This window comes from Thunnus albacares, chromosome 16 (assembly GCF_914725855.1).
Source record: "Thunnus albacares chromosome 16, fThuAlb1.1, whole genome shotgun sequence".
NCBI lineage: Eukaryota > Metazoa > Chordata > Actinopteri > Scombriformes > Scombridae > Thunnus > Thunnus albacares.
The window spans coordinates 8,766,048-8,791,887 of NC_058121.1; the positions used below are offsets into that span (position 1 = coordinate 8,766,048).

Here is a 25,840-nt window from a genome sequence, read left to right on the forward strand (position 1 = left end):
CGATCTAAACGTGATTGTTATTTCTTGATATGAAAACATTTGGAAACCCCTGAGTGAACTTTATGGGTTGACTTGTAATGATATTACTCGAACCCAAACCCAAAACACATGTAGCTACATGGATCTAAATGAGATCTGGAAATAATTTTTCTAATGTTTTTCCTGATTGCGGTGCATTAAAACAGCAGATTGAGCTTTGATGAAGCTTACTCATCCTTCAGTACAAATAAGGAACTAGTTGACGAAACATAAACAAGGTCTGCATAGCCAGGTGTTATTTGAAGTCATAACAATGTCCCCGTTCATAATTACCAATTAGCTCAGACTTTAAAAAAGATAAATAGGAAAAAACAAAAAATAAACTAAGCATGATGTTTTTCATTTTAATAAGAACACCAGCAATTAAAGCTACAAAGAAGTCTACACAAGGTAAATTAATGACGTTGAGGCAGTCAATTAAAGGTTTCTCAAGTCCTTACATGTACACGCTGATAAAGCAAATGTGCTGGGGATAAGAAAGCCTTGAAATGTTGGGTTTTCTGGAGGTGGGGCTGATGCGGCTGGTGATGTGCATGTACACTGCGACTGTAGAGCAGTCCAGAGGGGCCTGGCCCCCGGGGGGGCTATGGGATGGCCCGGTTGGGTCTCTTTGGAGGGGGAGGGGGCATTAGCTCAGAGTCTGGGTCTGCCGGTTGTTTCCGGTTCTGGGCTTGGACTCCCTGCGAACAGCGGTCCACATACTCCAAAAGGATTTCCTTAGTGACGGGCTCCTGGATGCTTTTACACACAGCTGGAGAGAGAAAGAATAAACACACACAAACATATAGACACACAGGAGGAAGGAAGTTATTACAGAGATGATGACAGAACTTCCAGCTGCTTGGAACACAGAATTTATGTTTATTAATTGAAGCACAAATATATTTTAGGGCTGCAACTAATAATTATTTTCATTATTGATTAATCTGTTGAGTTTTTTCTGGATAAATCAGAAAAAATTGAATAGAAAATTGTAAAAAATGTCAATCTCTGTTTCCCACAAGACCAAGGTGACATCCTCAAATGTCTTGTTTTGTCCTGACCAACAGTCCACAACCCAAATATATTCAGTTTATTATCAAAGAAGACAAAAGAAACCAGAAAATATTTACATTTAAGAAGCTGGAATCAGAGAATTTTTTCTCAAAATGATGAATCAGTTATCAGAATAGTCGGTGATTAATCATCTGTTAATTAACTAATTGATGCATCATTTGCAGCTCTAAAATAACAAACAACAAAGACTTTAGATATGGTTGCCAAATTTGGGGGAGGCTTTTAGCGAACAGCCAATAGTCACAGCAGTTCTTTCGAGCTTTTGACTTCTCCACATGTTGACGCAGTGTGCTGACAGTGTTTCAGTTACATAAATTTTGCAGTGGCAGCCCGCCTACAGGAAACAGTGGCATAGGATTGTAGTAAGAATGATACTTAGTATACAGAGTTTGGAGCTTTTAGATTTTTTTTGCCCTTCCAAAACCAAAAACCTAAGAGCAAACATGTAAGAAATGGATTAAACAGTGTGTTTGTCTGCTCTAGTGTATGCTGCCAATGTTCACATGCCTGGCTACTAGCTCATTACATACAGTAGTCACCACTTCCAAGGTCAAGAGTTCATATCATGAGTCAGCTATGTTATTACGTGGGGTTAAAAGTTAGAAAAAGCCCTGTTCAGGAGTGGAACATCCACTGTGTGGGTCGTTAATGCTACTACATTAGAGTGTAGGGTGACAACTCTGTTACTGGATTTGGGGAAGTTTACAGTCACAAACTACACAATCTCATTACATGATTTAGAGTTTTGTTTACCAAAGACATCAGTTAGTCTTTTTCTTGATCCTTCTCTCTAGTTAAAGTGAAACATTTATTATATTTAGTATATATTGTTTTAAACTATGAACACTAAAGCTGACTAAACACTGTTTAGCTATAGTAGACATCCAAACAGGGTAATATTAGAACAAAATAACAGTCTGCTGTCACATTTTTTGCTTATCATACTGTACTATGATCTTGTATACCAGGGCTAACCAGCTGCAATACCTGGGACCTATAAGTTACACAACGTCTACACAGGGTGTGTAGCAACAGCAACAGGTTAGCAGCAGTTGTAGTGCTCTGTCTGTGTCTACACAGGATGCGTTCAGGCACAGTATTGAGTATAGGTCACTCGTGTTTTGGCAGCGCTTAACACACAATCACTGTAATTACGCGCTTAAAATAGAAGACAATAGACTTGAAGTGTAAAAATATGCAGCTGAAACGCCTCCTGTGTAGACATGTCATGTGTCTTTTTTTTTTTTTTTTTTTTTACATTTTTACATGGTTCTGGTCTAGTCATCATATATGCAGCATTTTTTTTATACCTGTCAGCTGGAGACATTAAAAAGTCAGACAGAGACTGAGATTCCAACTAACTAACAGAGTCTATGTGAGTTAGCGAGCTAGTTATAGCTGCTAAAATCTCATCAGTTGTCATTTCAGCTGGCAAAATTGACAGTTGCTACATAGATATGAGAAATTGTTTTTTGTCAACTTCAGTCTGAGATTTAAGGACCCACACAGTCCATGACCATGCCATGATCCAACAGCACATAGATGATTGTGTACTAGTTTCTAAATGGAACACAGTGTTATCAGCTCGGGGAGAAATACAGTGCTCTCTGTCTAGATTTTAGATGAAAGCTGCTTTTGCCAGCGGGGCTCCAAGGCTGCACAAGATCCTACCTGAGGATCTAAAGCTCAATAATTCAGGACTATCTTTTCTATCTTCTGTCGATTCAATTCATTCTTTAAAAGTATTCTTTCTCGCTTGTGCTTCTTGTTTTTATTGCTTCAATTTGTATTTTTATGTGCCTTCTTGTATAGCACTGTAAAGTCAGCATTTGGATAAGTGCTACACAAATAAGGTTTATTACTCTGGTTAACTAGTATTTTTGCATTATTTCTGTCTTCTTCTCTCTGTTTTTCTTTATTTGTTGCTTCAATAAGCTGCTACAGCTGTGCAATTATTACAGGATGTAAGATCATACAAATAAACTAAACCAATATTTACACTGTAAGGCAAACTACCAGCCAGCCTCTACATAATTTGGGGCCAATCATTTTTTAAATATTTGTAAAGATTAAATATTATGCTCTCATTTGAACATATTACATGTTTTTGAAGCAAGATCTGATGATTATGTTACAGCAGCTCTGATTTAACACCTTCATAGTTTCAACAATATTTTTTACAGTATGTTTCAGGCATCATTGATTATGAATTAATGCAGATTTTTATGGTGATAATGGAACAAGCTGTAACACGACATCTACATATCACCAAGTTGATTGGCGAACATGTTAACAAGGAAAGATGAAGGTCCGCACACTGTAGCTCCCTTAGATGCAGTTTATTAATATTGATGTCCCAATATCAATAATCAATAAACCATCCATGGTTGATGTCTCAATATCAATAAACTGCATCTAAGGGAGCTACAGTGTGTGGACCTTCATCTTTCTTTGTTACATTGTTTCATTGGTCCAGCACACTTTTCAAACGTGTTGCAGACACAAAGAAGCATTAGAAGTTGTGTTTCTCTCCACATACATCTGAGCTTTTTTTCTGCTGAAAACAGCTGCTACTACTGCTGGAATCGAGGTTAATGAGGGCAGTGAGACTGTAACACAACAGTAAAGTGGTGGGATTTAAAAAACATAATGAGCTGAAAACACTAAAATGCTCTGTAAAACTGAAGGAAACTGCTGAGCCGGTCACTATGAGAGACCCCTCTCACATTGCACACAGTCATTTGATCCATTGCTGATACAAATATATTGATTAGTGCAGCTTTAACATGAAATATTTACGAATGTCGAACAACACATAATGTAAAAAAAAAAAAAAAGTATCTTGTAATTCCTGAGTCTTTGGCAAACATTTCACAGCAAATGTAAGCTCCTGTATTCAAAGTGAGGAGATGAAGAAAACAATTTGTCCTAAATTGCTGTAAAGAGCATTCTGGGCACCAGATACGAGTCCAGACTGTCTGTGTGCATTCTTAATGGCAAGCACACAGTAGAGTACACACACATAACACTCTCTCTCTCTCTCTCTCTCTCTCTCATAACACAGAAATCAAAGTACGACAGGAGGCTGATGTGAAATATAGATAAAATGAGTCATTAATCGCAGGCTGACTGGCTGTTATTCACTCAGATACAGACAGAGATAGAGGAGACAGTGAGATATTAATAAATAACTGCTGCACAGGGAAGAATGGAGTCTCACCCATGGCTGTGTCGTACGAGTTTGGGAAGCTCTTGTCGACCCTCTGCCTCATGAACACCCAGGTGTTGTTGGCAAAGGTGCACTCGATGATCTTGTTGTCGTACTGTTTCAGCTCTTTAGTGGCCTGTGCGAACAAAGATAACAGGACACAGTTGTACTTGAAGGACACAGAGTGGACAAAATATCCGTGTAATTTTATTTTCTTCTGTTGCCCATGAAAATGATAAACCCACTAACGTATTTAGCCACAGTCAGAAGCTACGATGGCCTGGTGTAATGCAAGTTTGCTTCGTCTCACAGGACTCATCATTATAACAGCTCTCAGAGAGATGCTGCTGCATTGACTACTGCAATAGTTAATAATGAGCAGCACGTGTAACTGCAGCTTTTCCTAACATGATGAATATGGAGCAAATTATTCCTTAATGGGACATTTTTCACTTTGGCAGTTACTACTTATTGGAAACTGTAGTAAAGAGACAAAATAAAGCTTCAGCAGCATGGAGTATGATGTCTAAAAGCAATAAATGAATTCACAAAATGGAAATAAAACCACAATGACTATTGTTTGTATGATTATATTAGTCGTGGCAGCGTTTTTAAGTATGAGAACAATCACAGCGAGGTGCAGACCAGACCAGTGTGAGCTTCAAAGCCCATCAAAATAAAACACGTTGCACAACTTCATTCACCTCATCAAACGTTTTCCACTCTCTTGCCTTTATCATCCTAATTCCCCAGCATGATGAAGGCAAGATAGCCACAAAGACCTCTGATTAGTTGAACAGATCGTGGTGTAGTGGAGGAGAGTTATGCAACGTGTTTGAAATTTGATGGTCCAGGCAGCAGGAACATTAAACTGCAGCAAACACATTTGCTGCTCTAAAATGTTCACCTCTGTTAATGGTGATGAGAGAAAGAGAAAGAAAAACAAAAACATTACATTGATATCATCCTTTAAATGGGTAATAAAAAATTACACTCTGGAAACGGCAGTCACTGTTTCAAAACCCATTAAACTTTACAAAGCCTCAGCAGTCTGTGATGAACAGCAGTATTTTACTGCTGCAGCTGTGGATTATTTGCATTATTGAGTTATTTCTCTGTTTTTTAATTAATGGATTCATTTGGTCAATGAAATGTCAGAAAAACAAAAGAGACAATTTGACACCGACTGACACAAATGCCAATTTCCCAAAACCCAAGGTGACATCGTCTAATTACCAGTTCAAAACCCAAAGACATTCAATTGACAATGATACAAAACAGTGAGAAGCAGTAAATGCTTAAATTTGGGAAGCCGAAAATGTTTTTCAATTTTGAGTTTAATGGATAATCTCTATTAAACTTTCAAAATAATCTGCAGATTATTTTCTCAAGTAATGTCAGTGAAATGTTAAAAAATGGTGAAAAAATTGCATTCATTTCTTGTTTTGTCTTACTAAGTCAAAAACCTAAAGATATTCAATTCACTGTTGTATACGACAAAGAAAAACTGCACATATGAGAAGCTGGAACCAGAAAATGTTGGATACCTCTGCTCAAAAAAATGACTGAATGGATTATTTGAATATCACAATAGTGGTCGATTAATTTTCTGCTGATCAAGTCATCGATTAATCGTTGCAGCGCTACTTAAAAGCTTGACACTAAAACTGGTGTATTTCTACATTGACTCAAGCAGACAAATGAACAGTGTGAGCGTCTGTGTCTCTGTGATGCAGCCCTGAACAAAGCAGTGCAACAGTTCCTGCTCTGCCTACTGAGCTGCGCAGGATCACTGACTTATTACATCACATTCTGCTTTGAAAACAAAATCAACTCTACACACTGAGCGCACTGGAACACAGTCGAAGTGTATGAAAATGGCACACAATACTGAAGATCAAGTATGAGTCAGAGAAGACATTTGAGCATCTGTTGTTTATTTGTCGAGGGACTGAGTCTCACTGAGAGGATTCTCAAGACTTGGAAAATGCAGTTTGTAGTGCTGCTGGGAGGGCGAAACGCACAACCAAAATAGTCAAAGATTTCTCACCTTGACCCCCCCCATATAAAGGCTGCTCAAGCATTCGTTGCATTGAAAAGTTTGTGTAATGACTCTGGAGACAAAGAGGACGACCTCCAGGGTCCGAGTGTGAACACGTGACTTACAGCCAAGGTCAGAGGATGACCACCGTTGCCAGGAAAGCACCGGTGTTTGGCAAGATGCTAAAAGACTATGTAAGAGCTTGTGCGATCCTTGAGAGCGGGGCATCTGGGCTCACAGTGGGGGTCGAAATCACACAGGAAGCATGAAAGTGTGAGGAAGGAACATGGAGAGAACCAAAGAGGCCAAAGAGAGAGATTCTACAAACTGCACTTTTGATAATTGCCTTCACGAATCATAACCTGTGAACAATTTCAATAATTTAAAAATTCAGATTTACCTCTGAAAACATCTTCCTTTTTATCTCAGTTTGAAGACACGCGTTGATAAGTCAAACAGCATGTTTTTATTTGGAGAAGAGTGGCAGACAGCAGCGACAGCATCTCTAAGCTTTCCTAAAGCTCAGCACAGCAAGCTGCCAGAGAACTGTGAAGGGCAGTACAGGCAGGCGGGACGCGCTGCTACAGGCTGGGATCTCTTCCTGCTGGTGAGGGGTGACATGTTGGCTGCCATTTTTCATCACCACTTGGTGCTTAATCCGTCCAAATCTGTCTCATTATGGCAGCACACATGTGCCACCAGTTAGCAGGGACTTTGGCAGTCAAACTCTTTCTCAGCCGGCGGTGCACTGCTGCAGAGAGCTCTGTGTTTCTGCTTTCTATTGCAATCCTTCTATGTTCAGATTTAGAAACTATAATCAATCTTAACAAGAAAGGAGGAAGAACTCCTGCCAGTTCTCACACTTTTTTTGGTTTTCTTTACGAAATACAAAGTGAGTTTTCTTCAGTAGTAATCCACAACTTTGAAAGAAATGTCTGCTACTGTTATCAACAACTGAGAGCAAACAATTCTTAATAAAGCCCAATGAACATTTCACATTTACTGTTTTTAAAATCTACTTTATACAGAGCCCTTGTGTGTGCTTCACATGTCACAATGCCTTGTTTGGATACATATATAAGAAATATAAAAAGCTGCGGTTTACAATTAGTGACTTCATTTTTTGGTGTGTTGGAAAGCACTTTGTGACCACTTCATGCAAATGGTGTCACCTGATTAAAAGAAAATATTCATTTTTCAGGAGCAGCTTAACATTTTGGGAAATTCAGTATGTTTATTTGCTTTCTTTCCAAGAGTTAGATGAGAAGATCAATATCATGTTCATGTCAGAGTGCGAGGGACAGAGCTGGAACCGGGAGGTGATTAGCTTAGCTTAGCATAAACACTAGAGGCAAGGGGAAACTGCTAGCCTGGCTCTGTACAAAGTTTAAACGATCTTCCTATTAATATAGTATATATCTTGTTTTTTAAAATATGTACACAAACAAAAATTAAAACAAAAATTCGTGGTTTCAGGGGGAGTTTCGTGCTATAACAACATCCAGATGTCTGGTAGTCTAATCATTACCGTGACGGTTGCCAGGCAACTGGCAAAGACGCTGCACGAAAGTACTGGTTGGACAGATAAACTGTTGATAGTTACACCACCTTACTTCTTAAACTGCAAAGTGTCATTTTTACATTTCTGTTCATCTACAGATTAAACAAACAAGACACATCATGTCAATTTGTGAGCTTGTCTGTACTTATTGACAGACATGACAATGGTATCAATCTTCTCATCTAACTGAGTGCATTTCCTAAAATGTCCAACTATTCCTTTGAGATACAAGCTCATGCACATAAATAATTAAGTCACTTTGTGGCATCAACATCTGTTTACAGACACACACCACATTAATATTAACACATTATCAGTAAAGTGCCAGTGTGTCCATTTATAATGTCACCCAAAGACAGGAAGAACAGTCATTAATTCTATCCCACGCACTGAAATTAAACTGGAAGCACAACAGACAATTGTAGACTGGTGAAGTACACAATATGACATCTGACCTTTCACCAGTCTGTGCATAAATAACACAGACAGTCAACCTGCTTCTTTATCAAATATTATATTCCACGGGGACTGTTGTGCTGGTACACGGTGCTACAGAATATTACAGGCCCTTCGTGGAGATAGTGGCATGCATGAGTAAACATTGAAAGTTTGTAATTTCCTTGAATAGCGGTTTTGTTTTACTCGAACACTGCTCTCCAACTGACCCTGCCTTTGTTTCTTTCCAGACTTAATCAGAACCGGCCCGGAGGTCTGCAACACGGCAGCACTCGGGTCCATTTTAATAAGGAGAAAATATATGAAAGAATATATAAGCGAGGAGAGGATATAAGATGCAAACATTAACAAACGCTCCCCCAGAGGGAACAACGTCACAGCTGATGGACAGAATTGAGAGTAACATTCGATTTTTAATATGTGCTGGTAATAATGTCACGCTATGAGGCATCATAACAATTCTGTCCATTAATAATCAGTTCCTACTTATGCATATACAACTCAACTGAATGACTCAGCGAACAGCAGGAAATGAAAACAGCGGAAGTTAAAATATCCGCCTCACATGTTCTATTATATATCTCTTCTATCATCAATGTAATTACAAGGACAATTACAGCTATATGTGGCTATAGCTGAGTCACAGATCAAACAAATGGGAGCCCAACGACTCCTCATGATCCCATTATATGACGTCAGCGCCGGGCTTCTGGTGAAAATGTATGATACTGATCATTATCCCACACGTTCAGATTGACTGTCACAGAACTGAGGAGATCTCTGAGGGGAAGGTAATAATGTGTAACTGAGGTAAATGAGGGGAAAGTAGACTTATGTTGTCAGGTCTGGCAGTTAAACATGGCACAAGCAGCGTGAAAAAAAACTGCACAGAAACAACTACACAGACCATAGAATTGTGTTTTTTACCTCCCAAACTTTTAATTGATTAGTTTGTTTGTTGTGCAGCATGATTGAGTGTTTTTCTGAAGTTTTCTATGGGCAGCACTTTCAATTACACTGACAGTATTCATGGTTCTTAATACAAACCTCACATCTCATTTAATACACAGAAGCTATTGCCAACAAAAACCTGAAAACAACACATAATGGAAGCCTAGTTAAAATACTTGACTAAGTAGTGCTGTTGATTAAACAGAGAAATACTTGTACTCATTAACATTTTTCACTCACTTAATGATGCAGATGGAGTCAGACAAATTGGGGACATCACTGATGTAAAAAAAACAAAAACAAAACAAAAAACAGTCAAAGGCATTTCAGCACTCAGTGGGTGAAGTGCACACTGCCAAACTCTCATAGTTTCATCAGAGTAGTCAGTCTTTGACAGAGAGATGCTCTTATCTATCGTCTCTGGTGACTAGATCTGTCAGGCTCCATTCAAATTATTTATGATTAATGAGCTGTACGCACAGGCCACATATAGTTCTGCACAGGGAGTTGACTCCATGAAGCAGTGAAATTAAATCTAAATGGGGAATCAATGGCCATTACCTCTAGCAGGCTTTAGCAAACTTTACCATTTCTACAAGTCAAACCTGGATTGATGCAGCTTTTATACTATTAGGAACTATGGACAGGAGTACAAATTATTGGTAACAAAACCATCCTATTTACATTTAAATGCCCTGCACAGCCACACTGGTGTTTACAATGACTCTCGTGGGAGCTTTGCAGGGAATTAGGTGATTTCAAATAACTCTCTGAATCGATAAGAATGAAGGCTGGCTAAATTATCCAAACAAACAGATGAAACTTTTTTTTTTTTTTTAAATTTACTTTACTTTTTTTGTATAGCATTGTACTCACCAAAGTCAATGCTGAGATCTGGGAATGAAAGACATCTAATCACTAAAAGTAGATCCAACACAGCAGGTTATAAACCAGCTAACAGTTTAGCGAGATTATTTACCGCTTTATTTGGAGGCAATATTGAAACAGGGCTCGTCACAATTGTCACTTATCACCCCTAATTAAACAGGAAAACTGAGTGCGCACAACTACAGCAAGTATGCTTTTCTACCTTAGTGGACAGGTGCTTTACAATTTGCCTCTCATTCACCCACTAACACACCACTGGCAGTGGCACGGCCATCCAGAGCAGTTTTGGGGGTTCAGTTCTTTTGGTCAAGGATACTTCAACACATGGACACCAACTCTGCAATTAATGCACAACCTGCACTACCTCCCTTGGCAAAGTTGAACCAAGTCGGTCTGTAAACTTTGATGGATGTTTACAATGGACAGTTCAGTAAATAATTTTACTGCCTGTTTTTGATTTGTCTTCCAGATAAGTTTGACTCACCTGTGGTATTTGTCTGCAATCATCTTATCAGTTGGATTTGTTTTTCCTATTTTTAGTGATGTAACAGAGTTCCCAGATCTCAGCAATTACTTCAGTGATTACTATGTTGTCATTAACGATAAAGCCGGTGACTGGAGATACAAAAATAAAATATAAGTTAAACCTGATAAATAGTTCTACTTAAAGGAATTTACCAGATTTATAGATCAATGACAATATACAAGGACTGCAGTGGTAGAGTTCAGTTGCAACATAATGATGATAATAGTAACATAGCTACTATTGTATATATGATATACATTACATAAATAAACCATTTTAGTGGACGCTCATGAAGTCTATTTGGGTTTTAGAAAAGTAAAAACATTGGCAAGACAAAAGGTTTTCAGTTGGTCTGCTCTCTCACAATATGTTTTTATAAAGGATGAGCTGATAAATCATCATGAGAGCTCCCTTACAAAATTCATTTTAGTGATTCCCTGTAGGTACCTACAGTGTAAGGAATTACAACAATAAGGAGCCAAATTGGAAAGATTAAGTCCATAAAACAGGATTTCATGAAGTTGCTGACATTTTTCTAATTACAGAAAAGTTTGGTGAATTTCCTTCTCCAGCAGGCAGTCGCATTTCAAAGAGCTGACAACTGAATGTGCCTCATATTACATCTAATCGACACAGACATTACTAAAATGCCCATGAGCAAGGCGATGAATATAAAAACTACTCTGTGCTGGTGCACTGCAGGCCACAAACACACACATAAATAGACTGTGCAGAAGTGGCTCTACATGTCAGATTTATCAGGAACATTATTCAGCCAGCCAAAACCAGAAGACGCTATGTCCTGTGCTGGCATGTACTTACCATTTTTTTTAACCACATTTGCACTTGGACTGATTGTAAAACACATTTCACAGCAATAACAACAACATGAAAGATGGCAGAAGATGACCAAGGGCTGTAGAGTTTGCTCTGTCTCGCTGAGAGAAGCCTAGCGCCCGAGCAGCAAACTCAGACTCTACCTTGATCAGTTGCAGAGCCCTGAGCTGTTAATAGCAATCTGGCACACAGTGATGACACAAGAGGTAGAGGAACCACTCATCTACTGTGTTTCTAAACCATGACTATCAATATTGGAAGTACTACACACACTAACACTCATTTAGACAAAGTGGGACAATTCCATATAGAGTAATATTCATCATAGAGATCTACATCAAACTGCCAAACAAATATAAAATTACTGCCATGTTGTCCCGTAACCTGCTCTCCACCCCAGGCCACTGAATGCCCATAATACTCTGACTGGAGATGAGATGCTAGTTACTGTGGAGTGCACTTGACTGTGTGTGTATTACTGCGGGTCAAAGGTCTGATGATGTAGTGGGTGCGATCCCATATAGCATGACTCTGCGTATTAACAATATCCAACAAGGAAATCATTGAATCTCACTGTAAAGTGCAGATAACAAATCCCTCTCTGTGCCTCCCACACTGCAGTATATCACACACAAAATGGACTTAAACTGAATATAATCAGATTATGTGTAATGAGTAATCCATGAAGCCATAATTATTCTACTGACAAAGTGATTTGTTTCTTTAAGGGAAAAAAAAAGAAGACTGATGGTATTTTGGCAGATTTAGTGTTTTTACAAACTTGTTATCTGTGTGCCTCCAACTACACAGAGTAATACTTCTATAGTGTATACTGGGACGGCAACCAACAATTATTTTCACTGTTGATTATTTTCTTCTTTAATCTTTTGGTCAGAAAATAGAGAAAAATATCTATTGCAAATCCTCAGAGTCTGAGGTGACATCTTAAAGGGGACTTATGATGCTTTTTGTGATTTTGTTATTTTCATACTGTTATGATGTCAGATATCTATGTTAAACATGGCAAAAGTTACAAAACTTGAGGTGAATGTACTGTATGTATAAATGCTCCCTGAAAGCCAACAGCCGAGAACGCTTCTTTTGCAATGTTACCTCTACTTCCTCCTTGTGATGACGTCAGATTGTTTGTAAATGCCCACAAACCGTAGCCTTTATTGCAAAGGTTGTTCCATGTGTTGTTTGCATTGTCCACTCACATATTTTGGATTGGATTTGGGCTCAAACATGTACGGATGTATTTGAGAAATTTGCATTTTGAGTAAAGAACGATAAAAACAAATTCTTCTACTATTGTTTGTTTACGTAGCCTCCGGAGTCTGCCGTGGAGCAGCTTCTGGAAGCCGGCCAATCAGAACAGAGTGGGCTCATCAGGAGGGGGGCCTTAAAGAGTCAGGAGCTAAAACGGCCTGTTTCAATCAGAGACTGAACTGAGGGGCTGCATGAAGGACCAGTATAAGATAAATAAGGAGTTTTTTGAACTCTAAATCATGCAAAGATATCCCAGTAGAGCCCAAGGATATAAATATAGAGCTGGAAATGTGCATGATATATCTCCTTTAAAATAGCTTGTTTAGTCCAACTAACTGTCTAAAACTTAAAGACATTCAATTCGCATTGATATAACACAGAGGAAAGCAAGAAATCTTTACATTTGAGAGGCTAGATCCAGAGAATGTTTCACATTTCTGCTTGAAAAATGGAAAGCAATTCATTGATTATATAAATAACTGCAGATTAATTTCCTCTCATTTGATTAATCGATTAATTGTCTCATTGTTTCAGCTCTGACACATAGAAGTGTGAACAAACTTGTACATACTGTTGCATTTTACACATGTTCAGTGAAAAGCAAACGGTAACTTTACATCATCTCAGAAGCACAGTATATACCGATTCATTATTGAGAAACATCTCTGAAGGAAGTGTTGAGTTGCACTGCTTAAAGGAATAGTTTAATAGGAATCATTTCTAGCCGAGGGTTAGATAAGATTGATACCAAGCAAATAAGCGTATTTCCCAAAACTATTCCTTTCACACTGAAGGAACAAAAAAAAAAAAAGTAGAACTGACTGGAATTCATTAGTGATAGACAGTATGTCTGTTAAATGGAGAGCATTGGTGGGCATGGTGAGAATGACATGGTGTTGCACTGTGGAATTGTATATTATCTGGAACATATCAAAACAACGGTAAACAACAGGTAAACATGGTGAAAGTGTGTTGCTATAATAAACAAACAAATAAAAAGTCTGTTTCAAATAAAGGCCTGGTTCCCTGTTTAAGAATTTACGCAAACTGCAAAGCAACAAAATCGCCACACACTGTATCTTCATGTCACAACAGATGATGAAAAACTCAATTTGCCAAATGGTGTGTGTATGTCTTAAATTCTTGAAAGTGTAAACTTTGCTATGTGCTTTTAACAAGTCAAAAATCTTACAGCTCACTAAAGGGAAGCTGAAGAGCACAGGGAGCTTTGGCTTTTTGGCACAAGGATGAATTCATCAAAGCAACACATTTATTTTCTCACCTTCATCTTTGCAAAGGGTCTGTCATAGTTGCCGACGTACAGCAAGCCGACAGTCTGTGGAAGCAGCCTACAAAGACAAAAAGATCATGGTTAACACCCGCAACACCCTCAGCACAGGAATCTCAACAAGAGAGTATCTGAGTGGTAACCACGGTGCAAAGAAATCACTGCACCGCTTCAATTTTCCAGCTAGTAACAGAACGGGAGAGAAGTGAGATTACACCTCTTGAAGCCCTTCTGTCTCTCTACATAGCTTGATGTTCCTGTTTTTACAGAGAAAACTGAAGTATGAGCATGTTTTGTGTAATTCAGTGGAAAATTATGGTGACTGTGAGCACAATTGATTCACACTGTTTTGGGGTTTATATGCACAGCACAGTCTTGTGTACGTGCTTCTATGTGTGTTTCTCAGTAGTATGAACATGTGTTTGTGCAGTATTTGTGTGTCGTCCCTGAAATCATGCCCAACAGATGTCTTAATCACACACTCCCTCCACTAAAAACACCCCCATGTGCCTGTTGTTATTTCCAGACACTTTGTCTGCTGTTAAGTCTGCCTCTGCCTTTTTTTTTTTTATGCAGTTAGGACTGAGATTTTGAGCACTGCTTTCAAATTAGTTAACCATTCTAAGAACGGAAATAAGGGGGGGCTATGGAACTAAACTGATGGCTAAACTACAGTGCGGCTATGTCGTCTGATGCACCTCATTCAGAGATTTCAACTGCAGCTGAAATCGGAGACCGTCTTTCCAACCCCCCCCTCCCAACCCCCGCCTGTGTAATGATAGCTAGCACAAGCAGGAAGGAAGCAGCACTAGACATTAAAAGAGCCAAATAGCCGTGCAGCAGTGATGGACACAACTGAGTGAGGACTGAGTCCAGTGCCAAGACCTTAGTCCATTCCCGTCATTGGTTCTATTAATACTTCTCGTTAACATGTTGTGTCTCACGTTCTATTTTTCCTGAACCTGCAGGACTCATAAGGTAGAAAATAGCACACAGTTTTCTATGGAACAGATGAGGGAACAGATGAGAGTATGTATCAGAAGAACGGGCTCTTTTGATGCCATTCTCAAGCTGTTTCACAACGTTGATGTTCCACTGCAATCTGACTGTTTGAGGTTCATGTGCAGCTAAGAGAGTCCTAGTGTCTTAAATTACACTGCAACATCAATTTTCCTCTGAGTTACAGTTAGATCAATTATGTTAAAAACACAGAAAACCAATAAAAACAGCATCTAACACATGGTAGGTGTTTTGGTTTGAACCAAGATGCTGATCAGTATAGTCTTCTAGCATCATGCAATCAGACATGACAGTCAAATGATTTATACATCCACAGAGGGTAAACACCTTAGAAAAATACCTCTTTAACGTCAAAAAAGAAAAAAATAAGGTAGCCAACGTGCTTTGTCCTGAGTGAAAAAATATAAAAAACCTTTTATGATAACGACTGGATCAAGATAGTAAATATGACAAATGTGTATTCCAAACTCAACATCCGTCAATTTATCACTGCCATGCAGCAATTCATTTTTTCCTCCTTCTCTGTTAAAAGATAAGCTTAGTGATATTCAGTATTTTTATTATTGTCAACAAATCCCATGAAAAAAGCAAAACCAATATTATGTTTATCCCTCTAACAAGTATTGTCCATGTAGCCAAAGCCTAATCTTGTTTTTTTGACCTTTATTATGATGAACATGGGCGTTGTAGTTTATGTTGAATCAATCCCACATACACTATCATGGTAAGTACTGTACTAATTACTGCACCAAATGTTTATTAATTTGCAGCTGAAAACTGTTCACTCCTGTTTGGGTAATGTTTGCTAGAAACTACAGTGCCCAGCTGTTTTAGGAAATTATTTGCTCTTTTATAAAAATCAAAGTATGTATCTGTGAGCTGTTTTTAAAGATTTATATCTTCAGTAGGTGGGATTTGGGTTGTGACTCAGTTTGACCTGCAACGATTAGTCTATCAACAGAAAATAAATCAACAACTACTTAAGTAATAATCTTTTAACTAATTGTTTACAGCAAAAATGCCAAACATTTGATGGTCCCAGCCACTTTCTTTGTCTTCTGTGATAGTCGACTGAATGTCTTTGGGTTTTGGACAGTTGGTTGTATAAATCAAGATATCTGAAGACAACAATTTGGGCTCAGAAAGTGTGGTGGTACACTTCTTGGAACTGTGAGGTGCCCTTTGGTATATCCTCCTGGTCTTTTTCTGTTTGGGGTGTATTTGTTTGAATGTTCATGCAAACTAGCTTAGGCTTTCCCTCCGAAAATAAGCATTGAATAAATAAACAAATTAATATTGAGAGATGGACTAATGCACTGTTGGTTTTGGTCTTTGACTGTAATCAATTTGTTGACAGCAACAGAAATACTGAATGTCACCAGCCTTATCTTTATCCTGCAGATTAATATTAATAGTAATGAACACTAATTATAACTGTGCACGCAGGCCAAAAAAATAAAATCCATTAAATATATACACTGGAGTTCTGGCAATTCCTGTGATAACATGCCGAGTAGAGACAGCCAGGTCACCACAGTGCCAGCTCCAGAGATCTTTGTGTCCATACAGAGAAATCCATTCACGAGGGTTCAGAGTCCAAATAAAGGCTCCATGTTTGTTCTGCAGAATCCTTCATGTTTGTGCTGACGGATGAAATGCCTCCTCCTCACATCTCAGACCCACTTGCTCTGTCTGAATTACACTACAAGTGCAGAGAACGCCTTTCTCACCCAAATCCTTCTCTGCAGCTTATAAAAAATGCTGCACTGAGCTTGTAGATGTCATGTGTTTGTATCTTACAACTGAAACTGTAGAAATGTTGTATCTAAACATCCATCTCTCTGAAACCATGCAGAATCTCCATAATGGTTTGAATCTTTTCACTCTGTGGGTGAAATGGACACTGTGAGGTTTTTTTTGCAAATTGAGATTTATTCTCACAGCAACCCAATCATGAACAAAAACTCAAAAGCATTGGCCATATGTTGTTCTTTAGCTCACTTTGATGCATGCTTGGGACGTCTGACTGTGGATGCTTTACACAAAATATGGATCGGGATGCTGTAATGACACTTGAGTCTACAGAGGACAAAGACCAGTAACAAGAAGCCTGGACGCCGGCCTCAAGAGAGCCAATCCCACCGGTCAGATAGAACCTTTCTCCATTTCTTGGTCTTCAAACTCACTACACACATAATGAATGATGATGTAAGCATTAGTCATCGCCTCTTCAGATGGAATGCTGGCTCAAATTATCCATAATTCAAGCAATCTATACAATACTCAAAACTGTTCAATTCTGCGTTTGGGAGGGTCTTTGGCAGGCTTACTGGAATTGCTTCATCTTTCCATTTTGTTCTTTTCCACCTCCCTACTCTTACCATCGCACAATAATCACACAGTCTGCTTGCTTTCAGAGAAGGCAATAAAACTTGCAAGACTGTATGCCTCTGTGGTACACAAAGATGTGCTCATGGATTGATTGTGTGGGCTGACGAACAAACAGTTGTTACCTCCTTATACGTCTGTGTCTCTCTCTCTCTCTCTCTCTCTCTCTCTCTCTCTCAGATAGTAACTAAGGAGAGATGAAAACCTACACCAAGACTGAGTGAGGTCTGATGAGTACTCTTCTGCCAGCAAATTCATCTTTTGGGGGAATATCAGAACATTCTCAAATTATAACAATAATGGTCTGTTCGCCCACACACAGGGAGGAGTCAAGAAGCTGACTAGCGTTCCTGCTGGCTGGCTTAGGAGTAGAAAGAGTGATTATGCCCTACTGTTATCCTTTCAGTCTGTTGTTGCTGAATGGTGACAGGCTCGTGGCTACAAAGCTGGGACAGTCACTGAGGTCACCTGGAAAAGGCTGCACGACCAGAAAGCTCACTGCTGTGGTTCTGTTTGCTTGTATTCAGACAATACATACTGTGCTGCAGAAAAGCACACAGTACAGCGAAGAGATGTGCATTGTGCCGACAGGGAAAAAAAAAAACTCTACAGCCACACTAGCTCTGTAAGGGTGTGCTCACGCGGCTTTCAGACCGACATTAGCTCTGCGTGAAAAAACGGAGCCCTCTTATTTGAGTGGAGGCAATGCTTTGACACAGTGGGGGTGCCGACACAGGGGGCCCCGGCAAAAGGTTTGAACCTGGTTGAACTCCACATTCCTTGTGGATTACATTGTAAAGTAAATGCTGTATTTCTGCTGTTCACCTTGTGATTGTTGCGAGAATGACAAAATAGTTGCAACCGTGATAACCTTCTAGAGCTGTGAAGTCCTGTGTGTGAGTATTACAAACTGGTGTGTGGTGCTATAGCATCTAATAAGCCTTAAACGCATTATAATGGACTTCCTGGATCCTATTTCATTGTCTCACCAATACCTTCAACAACATGCCCCCACCCATGCAGCCCCTTGCACTGTTTTTATGCAGGTTTGAATTGTTTTCAGTCTGAATGCAGCCTAAAGCACAGCGGTGCTTTGAGCTAGACGCTCACAGTTACAATGCTTACATGCTGATATTTAGCAGGTACAATGTTTGCCATGATCACTATTTTAGTTTATCGTGTTAGCATGCTAACATCTGCTAATTACCACAAATCACAAAGTACAGCTTTTGCAGGCATTTAGTCATGAATCACAGTATTGGAAAAATTTAAAAAATTGACCTGATGGTGGCACTGATGGCAATCCCTCCAATAGTTGTCAAGACAAAAACCCAAAGTGTGGGTCTCATGATGATGCTAAAAGAAAACTCAGGAGATCACCAACGTCCTCAGGATGCATCATCTGGGAACCATGAATTCCTGTGCCAAATTTAACACCTATCCATCGTGTAAATGATGAGATATTTCACTTTATAAGTGAAAACTTTAATCTGCTGGTGGCACTAAGTCAGGGGACCACTGGATATCTGTAGAAAATATAATTGCAATCCATCCAATAGTTGTTGAGTTATTTCAGTCTGGATCAAAGTGGTGGGCCGACTGACAGACGGACATCCCTGGAGTCACGTCGCTAGCATGGCTAAAAGTATATTGGATTCTTATTACAGTGGATGCAAATTGGTTTTCTTTTCATGAATTTAAAAATGTACTGCATCAGCCTTTTAGACAAATACCATCTCTATAACTTGTTTATTAATGCATTTCATAAATACATACACATCCAGAGCCCCTAATTACCTGCAAGGAATATATTTTCTTTTCCAGTATAGAATTGTTTTTCTGCAGAGTTCTTATGTTTACCAGGATAAGGGGCGAGGATGAGCACCGGTGGATCTGAATAATTTATGTTGCAGAGGATAAAAAAACTAAAATGAGAGGGAAAAGGGAAGGGCAGCAGTGTTTTTCTTTGCACATAAAACAAATAAGGATTTCCTTGGATTGGAGAGAAAGTGCATGTAAGCAATGGTGGTGAAAGTGAAGAACTTTTGCACACTGTGGCAATGCTGCTGTAAAGAAGGTACTCAACCCCAAGGCAAAAAGAAAAAAAAAGGAAATGCAAGAAAAAGATGGGATGAAAAAGAAAAGAATAATTAATGTAAAAAGGAATTCAATGGGTTACTGCATTCTTTCTATACAGACACACATAGCAACACACCCAGTACTCCAGTGTGTCACAAAATGATAGGTGCTATTAGAATCATCAGGCAGAATGTTTCCCTGGCAACAGTGACTCACCCTTCTCCTCCAACTTTGGTGATCTTGAGGCGAAAGTCCACAGAGTTGAGATTGGGAGGCTTCCACTTGAGGATGTCGTCACACCTCCCGGCCTTGTATCTCTGCAGGGACACCAAATCATCCCCCCCCCCCACAAAAAATTACAATAATAGAAGATTTTGTTTTGGATAAATACAGATTTAAATTGCTTTCATGAAACAAATGGTTCCATGTGTCATTATGTCTTTTTGTCATCCAATAAAACTGCAGACTTAATGGCTCAGTAATTTGCGAGCCGAACGGAATTTTTAAGCAACAGTCGCAGTTAATGAAGTGAAAACCCTCATACAAATTATGCTCCGTTGCGATACACTGTAACTATCTGCAGCAGCAAGATGTGGAACTGAAGTGATCTTAGGTTAAAAATTAGTCTCTTTGGCTCCGATGCCGTCACAAAATGCAAATCAGTTCCTGGCATAAAAAGAGAGCTGATTAAAGAATTTGTTCAAGTGCTCCACATTTAAAATAAAATGATTCTAAGTGGGAAACTGCACGGGAGGAGCACAAGAATAGACGTGTAAATACAATTATAGGCTGAAAAATGATGCACAATGATTCCACATAACATTTTTTTTTTCCACACATCACTACTGTGTTTTACTTTGCAGTGACACACATGTGACACACACCAAAACAACATGCCTTCCTCCATCACTTTGATTATTTATGCGTGGCTTGACATTTAGGGGGACATGAAACAAATGCAGCAGAACATGAGAAATGTAAAGGCATGAAGGGTGGAGGCGGGAACAGATGACCAGATTCTGTCACTGTCAGGTTGCTCGGTAACAAGAGTGCGGAAAACAGACAGGATTCCTGAGGAGAACCTGTGCTGTCACAGCACATGACCAAATGAGAAATTCCTGGCTCCACCCACGCATGCCCCTATGGCACGACTTTGAAAAAAAAAAAAAAAAAAAAAAAAAAGTTTAAATCATCATGGGCAGACAGAAACATACCATCGCTTGTCAGAAATATACCCTACTCCTCCACAAACACAAGGCCTGGTGTCTGAGTTCGGCAAGCTGTTAGGGTGAAAATGTTTTTGGAGCCCAGTTCTTCCAATTGCTGTGAGGCAATGTACAGTCGAGCCCTGTATCTCTAGGAGTCACATTCATATTGGACCATTCTGCAGCAAACCTCCAGTGCCAATACAGAAGCTAGTGCGCCTGTTATAAAGCAAGACAACAAATCAGGTTGTTAAAGACGCTGAAAATCTATTTTTTTCAATCTATAATCAATAGGATACCTATATAAACACACAATTTCCATCTAAAGTTACAGCAGTTTTGGTTATTTCACATGTAAGATTCATGTCTGTGCTAGTTTGTTTGGGCTCTTCTAACTGGTTTCAAGTGGGCGGGGCTCATTGGGGAAAAGGATGTCATGTACAGTACGTCCGTGCACCAATCAGGATTTAGCAATATCCGAATTAGGGGTTGCAACTAACAATTATTTACTTGATTAACTGTTTAATAAAACCTCAGAAAACAGCGAAAAACACCCATCACAATTTCCTAGAGTCCACAGTGACATCTTAAAATGTTTTTTTGACCAACAGTCTAAAATACACAGATATTCACTTTACTATAATTTAAGAAACAAACAATTGGTCGAACTAATCGTCCGTAGTTCTAATTTGAATGAAGATGTGATAATAGCTGTAGGGTTATTTGCGTATGTTTCAAGGCCACAATCCATCAAACTGATCAAACCACAACCACACAGTGTTGATTAAACATATTAGCTGAGTTTTAGAGTGTTAAACTTTAAATACATACTACTTAACCCAAACTTTCACTGACTGTTGCTACACATGAATATTTAACACAAGCCATGACTACAATCTTTGCCTAACCCTAACAGTCTTTCTAGTTTCTACTGAAGAAATAATCTCTATGAAAACTATTGACATTGGGATTTTGAGATGTTGCTGCTTATTTTTTTTAATTATTTTTTTTCCTTTAGAATTCAATCAATGCTGAAAGCATCACAAACAAAATCTAATCTCAGACAGCTTCTTCCAAAACCGGGCAAATAAAACTAAAACTATCTGCATGGTGAGAAACCACTAAAAGTAAATGGGCAAAAATATTCTTTTGTTTGAACTGTCTGACACTCTTAAGAGTATCAGATGTTCTAGCTCTTGGTGTTTACGGCATGATTTTGAGAACATAAGTGAGACTGACAACAGTAATAACCAAAAGCTCAGTGACTGTCCATCACTTCGTTAAATGTACTGTGTGGGCATTATGATGGCAAAGATGATAAATTATAAGTTAATAAATTGGTTGAGTAAAGGGTAGACTGACTTTAACGTTTTGGGTGTAAAGTGAAGGTAACACGAGTGTCTGCTTTGTCCGCCGTGCAGCTCTCAGTGTGGGAGGTGGCCTTCATGTGCTTTTCAAAGCAGCAAACTCTACAGGCTATTCAACGCAGTTAGCTAGAGAGCAAGAAAAGAGGGCATGTCTCTTTTGAAGAACCTCGACTGAGCACATCTTTTCTTCTGAAAACGTGGGTGTGGAAAAGAAAATTCTGCCAGTGTTGTTAGTTATGCTATGCAGCACAGGCATCAAGATAATCTTTTGTGAAATTACTTATTCCGCTTATATATCGCTAATAAAAATTAAATATATACAAGTGTCTAGTGATTAAGTTTTGTAAAATAGTACTTTAGAAATGAGCTGATTAAAAGGGAAAGAAAAAAGGTGTCGACTTCTGAGGAGCTAAAATATATAAGGCAGCATGTTTTCATGTGTCTTCTCTGTGGTAAAACGATCACAATACATGCATATCTCTACTAGTATATCAATAGTCAGCCCTTGAAAGTCTACTTCCCTGCGGATGTGTTGTTTTCACTGTTGCCTGCTACTCACCCTGCATGCTAAAACGTGTATGCTACATTTTCAACCAAATTGATATTTTCTTTAAATGAATCCAAGCCAGCAGAGCCATAGCAACAACCCCATGAAAAGCCAATCAGACTTCAGATTAAATAAATAGGCGACCTTCAAATTCATTCCTAAATGGAAAAGTGCTGCCAGCTGCACTCGCACTTTCATTACCATTGTTAGTCTTGTCAATAAGTGAAGGTATATACAAAACAAGAGCTTTATATTGAAGTGAAAAACAAACCTTCAAACCCGACCTTGCATTCAGGAACACATCTCTTATCTATCTAATTCATTTTCATATAATGATGTTCTACTGCATATACATTTCCTGCTGTTTCAAGTTAGAAATTCAGAGACTGCGACAGTCAGACTGAAGAAACTCAAGGAGATGCAAAATGAAAGCAAAAGGCTGTATGCTCTACTAAATGTTAATCTGCAAAGACAAAATTTAAAAAAAAACAATGTATGATAATGAACAAACTACTGTAATTACAGTATATCACATTACTTGGAGTGTATACTTTATATAATGTTCTGGTATGTTTCTAGTCTCTTTACAAGCATGTTTTTCTAGTAATGGGTGGGCAGATAGCCCATCCAAACAGCAAAATTGTCAGTTTAAAACTTGTCAAACTGATCTCATAATTTCACATGTAGGGACACATCTATCAATTTTAAAGAATGATTGTGTCTCTACTATACACTCAAAATGCAGAAACCACTCTAGACCAAACCTCCTCTTACAATCATGTAATTACAGCTTTTGATAATTGATTTAACATTTTAGTCATTTTCAAGCAAAAATGCTCAAAGCGTGATGGTTCCTGCTTCTCAAATGTGAAGATTTGCTGTTTTTCCTTGTCATGTATGACAGTTAATTGAATATCTCAACATTTTTGGATTGTTAGTCAGACAAAACAAGCAAAATGAAGACATCACTGTGGCCTTTGAGAACTTGTGAACGCCTTTTTTTTTTCATAGACTAAACCATTAATTGAGAAAATAATAGTCAGTTGCAGCCCTACGTGTATTTTCCATATTTTTTACAATGAGAAAAGTATACAAGAAATAACGTCATTTCTTCTATAAACAACTGTGACCAAGGATTTTATCACCAGCATGCTTCCTCGTTAACATTAAGCCTGCTCAGGTGTACTACACGGATCTCCTGCTGGTTTTGGAAACCTGCATGTGTAGCTGTAAAACCTTTGCAATCACATAATTGCAGCTGGAGCACGGACCCAGTGAGTGCATCTCTGAAATGTGAAACATTGCGGTCTGAGGCCACGCCGACTGTGCGTGTCTCCTTGTTGATGATTGGCCCATTGATTCGTGGTACCCTCTCATCAATAACTTCATCTTCTGCTCTCCTTGAAAAAAAACACAGCAGCTACCAGATTATGTATTCTTGACAAAAAAGAGCAGAAAAAATGAGGAAGCAAGTAGAATAAAACAATGACACGTGCTCTACATTAGCAACATACAACCACTGTGGATATTTTAACAAAGAGAGACATCATGAGTAGCCTGTCCTTGATTTTATCTACTTCAAGAGCAGTCTTCACATTCTCTATTCTATTACAAACAAAACTTTTCTTCATTTCCAATTAAATGCATCTAACCGTTAACTCTCTTTGTGTCCCTCTCTTTTACTGCGGAGAATCTTTTGCCGTTCCTTACTTTTCATGTGTCTTCAGTTTCCTGAACTTTGTCTCCTTATCTCTTGTTCAAAGGTTCTTACTCTTATAAATTGTGCCAGCTTTCAAAAACAGCAGCGTGATGTGACTGCAGGCAGACCCAGCACCATAATTGCGTGTGCGAGCACTGCTCAGCTGACTATGCAGTTTTCCCCCATTTCTACTTCAACAAAACCTTTTTGGTGACCAAGATAAAAACTGAAAGTAGTCCACAAAAAACTGACACTTAAAACTTTGTAACTTTCACCACCATTTTCAAAAAACAGCCAGAAAAAAAAATAGGCAAGAAAACTGCAATACGGCAAATACTGTAAACCCGAACAGAGATGTCACATTACAACTCCTCAAGAAAACCCAGAGCTCACGAATGAAAAGACAGGCTGTGGTTTATCAAAACAACCGGGCATCATTCTTTACATTGTTTGACAGCTTTAAGGATGCTATTGTGATGAAGCCACAACTGGTATCAGTTAAACGTTGCAAGTTTGTTGTTATTGGTAGGAGTGAACTATAGCCCTTCCCTGATGTCAATACACAGAGATAAATATCCCGAGAGGAAAGGAGACTGCATATTATAATCTAGGGAGAGAAGAGCAAACAGAGAATGTGATAAGCTATTGAACGGCTTCAGATCAGAGATTTGTTACCCTTTTAAAGTCCTGAAATAGCTAGGTTGTATTTGATTGGGTAAAATCCATATTTCCACAGGAAGAAATAGAGCCGTATCAGTTCCACTTTGCCTCAAAAAACAGGGAGGAAAACAAAGACGATCAGAGTAAAATGTGGAACCACTGGTACAGTTTTTCATGTTTTTATGTTTAACACATACTTTTAAAGGATTATTATTGATTAAGCAATCATTGTTTGTGTTACTTTTAATACAATATTTTCATTTCCCAAGCAACAAAAACAAAAAGCGTTGAGTCAGAGCTGTAATGATTAGTTGATTAATGGATTAGAAAATTGATCTGCAATTATTTTGATAATGGATTAATCATTAGTCATTTTTCAAGCAAACATGGAAAACATTTGATGGATCCACGTTCTTAAAATTTTGAATTTAAACACTGGATGACTTTGTGCTTGAGGATATTGTGATGGTCATTTTTCATTGTTTTCTGATGTTTTATAAACTACACTGTTGATTGATTAATTGAGAAAATTAATTGGCAGATTAATAGATGATGAAAATAATCGTTAGTTGCAGCCCTAAATCGAGTTACTGACCTCAACGACAACATATTTCAAAGAAAAGCAGACTGCATGCATATCATACATGTAGTGTCATTTAAAACTGTAATTAATAATTAGATCAATAACTTCAACTTTGATGAGTGTCTTCCATATAATGTTTAATCTTTTCTCCTGATTTTCAAACAAAATATAC

At 38.5% G+C, this 25,840-nt stretch overlaps 1 protein-coding gene across 2 annotated transcripts in view; it reads right to left on the reverse strand.

The window, feature by feature from the left end:
- Positions 1 to 369: 369 nt before the first annotated feature.
- The window catches only part of rngtt (RNA guanylyltransferase and 5'-phosphatase), a 92,618-nt gene continuing 67,147 nt past the window's right edge, over positions 370 to 25,840 (reverse strand). For both annotated transcript variants that reach the window (XM_044376760.1, XM_044376759.1), the window contains exons 13-16: positions 19,824 to 19,924; positions 14,115 to 14,181; positions 4,316 to 4,439; positions 370 to 790 (exon numbers count right to left, since the gene is read on the reverse strand). In XM_044376760.1, the coding sequence (XP_044232695.1) occupies positions 624 to 790; positions 4,316 to 4,439; positions 14,115 to 14,181; positions 19,824 to 19,924 (459 nt within the window). In that variant the 3' untranslated portion in view covers positions 370 to 623. The remainder of the gene's footprint in view (positions 791 to 4,315; positions 4,440 to 14,114; positions 14,182 to 19,823; positions 19,925 to 25,840) is intronic.